This window comes from Cryptomeria japonica, chromosome 3, assembly GCF_030272615.1.
Source record: "Cryptomeria japonica chromosome 3, Sugi_1.0, whole genome shotgun sequence".
Taxonomy (NCBI): Eukaryota; Viridiplantae; Streptophyta; class Pinopsida; order Cupressales; family Cupressaceae; genus Cryptomeria; species Cryptomeria japonica.
The window spans coordinates 619,691,468-619,696,378 of NC_081407.1; the positions used below are offsets into that span (position 1 = coordinate 619,691,468).

General features: G+C 38.6%; 1 protein-coding gene across 1 annotated transcript; it reads right to left on the reverse strand.

Annotated features, from left to right (window-relative positions):
• Positions 1-2,951: 2,951 nt before the first annotated feature.
• On the reverse strand, positions 2,952-3,419 carry LOC131874279 (uncharacterized). Its single transcript, XM_059217572.1, has one exon. It carries the CDS (start codon positions 3,417-3,419, stop codon positions 2,952-2,954), a length of 468 nt encoding a protein of 155 aa, XP_059073555.1.
• Between the last annotated feature and the right edge of the window lie 1,492 nt (positions 3,420-4,911).

Genomic DNA, 4,911 nt, shown 5'->3' on the forward strand with positions numbered 1-4,911 from the left:
TACAATAACAAGGGTAGGTAAATGGGATTCAATCGATCTCACCTCCCTTCCTTTGAAATTATAACAGAGAGGATGATGGGGTATGTTTCTGTTGGGCTGGATATAAATAGCTATCCCAGCCCTCAATTTGCCTATTAACCACCTTTAAACCATAGTCTATAAGATATGACATGCAAGATAGCTAATTATAGAAATTCAGCAGGTGGTCATCAAAGACTCTCCTGGATTCATATATAAAGATATTCCTTTAGTGAGTGTAAGTGCCAATGATTACATACTTTCACATGTGTTCTAAAGTAAAATTAAGAATTGTTGGGTCTATAGAATAGAAAGGTAAAGTATAACTGCCTAGACTATGTCTTAAGGATTCAATACCCCCTAATAATTTGACCCAGTACTGATAACTGTGATTAGGGTCTTATTTACTCAAAAGAGTCTTCTGCTTTGAATCAAATCAAACAAGAAAATCTTCTGCAAATATGACCCCGATCTTCTATCAATAATTATACCCTAATGAGACTGTAGGTATGAAAAAAGATTGCGAGGTGGGATAGGAATGAAGTATACTTCGGGGACTAAAAATTTGGAGGAGGGCATGAACAAGAAAAAAGGACCATGGAAAATTTACCAAATTTTGTATAAGTATTTATATAGGTAAACGTCCATAAAATTCTTGAAAGATAACACAGAGTCACAGAGTAAATATGTATATATATATATATGCATATGAGGGTATGTCTGTATATATATGCATATGAGAGTATGTCTGTATATATATCAGTATATGTGAGTATATATATTTGAATGTAGGTATCTATAGGTATCTGAGTATATATCTGAAGATGACATTGAGCTCGCCTAGGGCTAGAAATGACTAGTGGAAACTGGGACTACCATTAAAAGGGGCTAGAAATGACAAATGCCCTTCCTGGGCCATTATCCTTTCCTACTCGGCTTTTGAGAAGAGCGAAGTCCAGAGCTCCCTGGGGTCTCTGCAGAGAGGGCATCAGGGGAGCGGGGGATGGGCATGTGATCAGGGATAACCGTAATATTTTCTGCTTCCAAATAATTCTGCAACCACTTCTCTCGTGGGGGTTTCTTTACTAGGAGGATCCAAGAGAGAAATAGGAAGTTCCTGCTCCTTACAGAGCGTAGAGCTTCGAAAGCCATTTGGTCTTCAATAACTAGAATAGGGAAACGAGGAACCGGTTTGTTATTCCTGCAAAAGACATCATAGTCCTAAGGCTTGGGAGCTGTAAGTTCATCATCTATGTTCACCAGAACCCATTCCAATTCGCCAAGAATGTCTTTGATGAAGACTTTCTTACATAATTTCACCACCACCTCCCTATCCCTCTCGAAATACATTGCTAAGGCTAGAAACATTGCAGCAATATCTGAGTTGGCTCGAGTTCGGTCCTCGTTCATTATGAAATCCTTCCCAAGAAATTTCATAAACACTCCAGAAATCAGAGGGTTCTGTTGAACAAGGATACCTTTCAGTCTCTCTTCTTTAATTTCCCCCACAAATGCCATCTGGCGTTTCAACCCCATAAGTCTGAGCGTTGTATCCATTGTTGCTTAGCAGGAAGATACTCAACATTCCAAAGAAGGTCTCGCACTCTATCAACTTAATAATGAGCAGTTACTAAATAGTAAATATCAAGCAAGGAATGTGCATTTCAAGACGAGAGAACATTAATATTACCTTGCCGCCACCAAGCCTCGGTTAACTCAACTGTCCCATCACTGCGGCAGCATTACTCCTCTTTCGCTGTTAGCCGTCAAAATAGGCTTTGATCGAGAAAGGAGCTGACGTATGGTATCATCAATAATGATTCATATGGCTACTAGAGTCCTCCAACTAAAGGGTTCAGATAATAGAGAATAAAGTTGTGGATACCTTGAAAAGCTTGGGTTTTAGCGAAAGGCTATCTATACATTAATAGAGTTAGCTCTATATGAACTCATGTTTATAATCCTAAACTTATTTAATGTATGGATTAGTCTTCTTCTAATCCCAAAGCCTATGACATTGTGGTTAACTTTAAGTATTACCCGAGAAGAAAGAAGAAAGATACTACTTATATCACAAGGTGTCCCTTTATTTAGAGCCTGTCTAAAAAGGTTTAAAGGGGAAAATCCTCAAGGATTAATTAAAAAAGTGAATATTTAACCAATGGCTCTAAAGATTCTAAAGGTAGACTTGCAAGGGCTCGAAGCCTATCTAAGGCATAGATAAGTTTGAGATATCTGGTTAAATGTATATAGATCTTAATAAATATGATTATATATGTAAAACTTCTACATGAAATGTATTTATATATATATATTTAACCGATGGCTCTGAAGATTCTGAAGGTAGACTTACAAGGGTTCGGAGCCTTTCTGAGGCATAAATAAGTTTGAAATACATGGTTAAAAGTCTATAGATCTTAATAAATATGATTATATATATAAAACTTCTACATGAAATGTATTTATATATATGAGGATTTGTATTTATAGATATAACTTTCTCACGGATATGTGGATATATGTAAGTATATATATCACATTTGGAAAATATATGTGTGGATATCTATATATACATACATATATGCCTGCATACATCCATACATCCATACATATATGTGTTTATATATCTATCTATTTGTATTGATGTATGAATGTATGTTTGTAATTGTATCTATGTGTATATACCCACATGCATATATAACCAGACTTGTGCATATATACTTAAAGTATATTCAAATATCCAGCAAATGTATTTTGGAAGAAGTTGAGGACGCCCAGAATCTATTCCTAGATCTAAATATAGAGGTGAGAACTAACTATGGATGATAAGATATATCTGTAAGGTAGATGATTTTCTGAACACCTTGGTTCTAGGAGTAGATTGAAAATGGATTATAGATCAAGGAGTGAAGATAGAAAGGGCAGAACTTATCTTAGGTAGGAAAGGACGGGAATTTGATGCCATCAGCCCCCAAGTTATCCAGCTCATCTGCCCTTTTATTGCCCTCCCTATAGATGTGATTAACTGTAAACCTATCAAAACCTTTGCATAGATCCAGAGCCTTTGATAAAAAGGTATTAAGTTTCCAATTGGGGATGCTACCTTTTCTAAGAGCATTGACAATTATAGCCAAATCACCCTCAATATCTAAGCACTTCGCTTCAAGTTTCCTACATAAGAGAAAACCTTCCACCAGGGCCAACAGTTCTGCCCAATTGTTTGTAATAATGCCAACTGGAGAAGCAAGGGATGCTACTTCCTTGCCTTCCCAATTGTGCACAACGCATCCTATCCCTACTTGCCCTAGGTTGCCCCGGGAAGCCCCATCAAAGTTTAACTTCAACCACCCTTCATCAGGGGGGTGCCATCTGCATGATGCTCTAGGTTGAAGGCTGGTCATAGGGCCTACACCTACAGAGGGGGGAAAGGAAAAACCTTCCCAACATTTTTTAATCTTTTCATCCCAGTAAGATATGGAAGCATTTTTAAGTGAACCAGAGGAAAGTCTGTTATTTACAAGCTCTGTGATAACTGACTCTATTTTATTAATGATTCTTAGGACATCTAGTTTTTCATTCTTAAAGATGCGCCTATTTCTTTCTTTCCAAAGTTCCCACATTATGGATGATGGGAGAGCTCTCCACAATCCTTCGAAGAGACAGCCTCTCTTAAGAAGAGGCCAAGCCGTAAGCATCCCTAAGATGGTGTTGGGAAAGGCTGCAGACCATTCAAGTTTATTGGTAAACCATATCCAGCATTGATGAGCATAGGGACAGTTAAGGAGAATATGATTGGTGTCCTCTTCCTCTGCTTCGCATAGGGGACATCTACTAGGATCCTCATAGCCCATATGCCTAAATTTGTCCGCAGTGAGGAGTTTGCTTTGGATTGCAAGCCAAGAGAAAATGCCTGCCTTAGGCAAACAGTTCCTATCCCAGCAAAGATTAAGTGGAAGTTCTACCTTAGGCCTTAAAACTGCTTTGGATATGTGAGAGTACCCATCCTTGGCATTGTATTCTCCTTTTAAGGAGCCTTCCCATACAAGCTTGTCCTTATCATGACTTAGGACAAAGTTCCTAGAATTGAGAATGGACCAGAGTTTGTGCTTGTCCCCAATCGGGATGACTTCATCATCCCTTTCGATCCATTGCTAGCCAACCCCCTCCTTTGAAGGGGATAGGTAAATGTTTAACAGGGGACCTCTTTTTGCTTCGAGAAGGACTCATGTAGTCCTGAAGTCATGGATGTTTTCAATGGCTTTATAACCTCCCTAGGAATCTGACCAAAAGAGAGCTTTGTCCCCTGAGCCTAAGTTCTAAGTAAGCCTATCCGTGATGATCTTACTACATTCAAGCATAAAATTCCAAAGGCAGGAGCCTCTGGGGGGTTGGGCTCCCTAAATATTTGGGATGGGTCATCTCCATTAAGGTACTTAAGGTTAAGTGATCTTGCCCATTTAAGATGTGGGTATTTGAATAATCTCCATACCAACTTTGCCCCCAATGCTCTTCCTTGGACTCGAAGGTTTTTTATGCCAATACTCCCATCCTCTTTGGGTGAGCATATCTTGTCCCAAGAGATAAGTGAGATTTTGTGGTTGTTATTAGTTCCCTACCAGAAGAAAGTTCTAAGATGCTTATTGATTTCAACAAGTTTGGAAGAGGATAGCCACTGAAGGGAAAGCTAGAAAATGGGCATAGCTGATAAGACTGATTTAACCAAAATAGCTCTACCAGCCGAAGATAGCCATTTCCCTTTCCAAGTGCTGATTCTAGATTTGATCTTATCCACTAAGTTATTCCATAAATTAGAGGGTCTCCTACCTCTGTCAAGGGGAATGCCTAAATATTTGCAAGGGAGGGATCTTATACTAATTTCTAGGACTCTGCAAA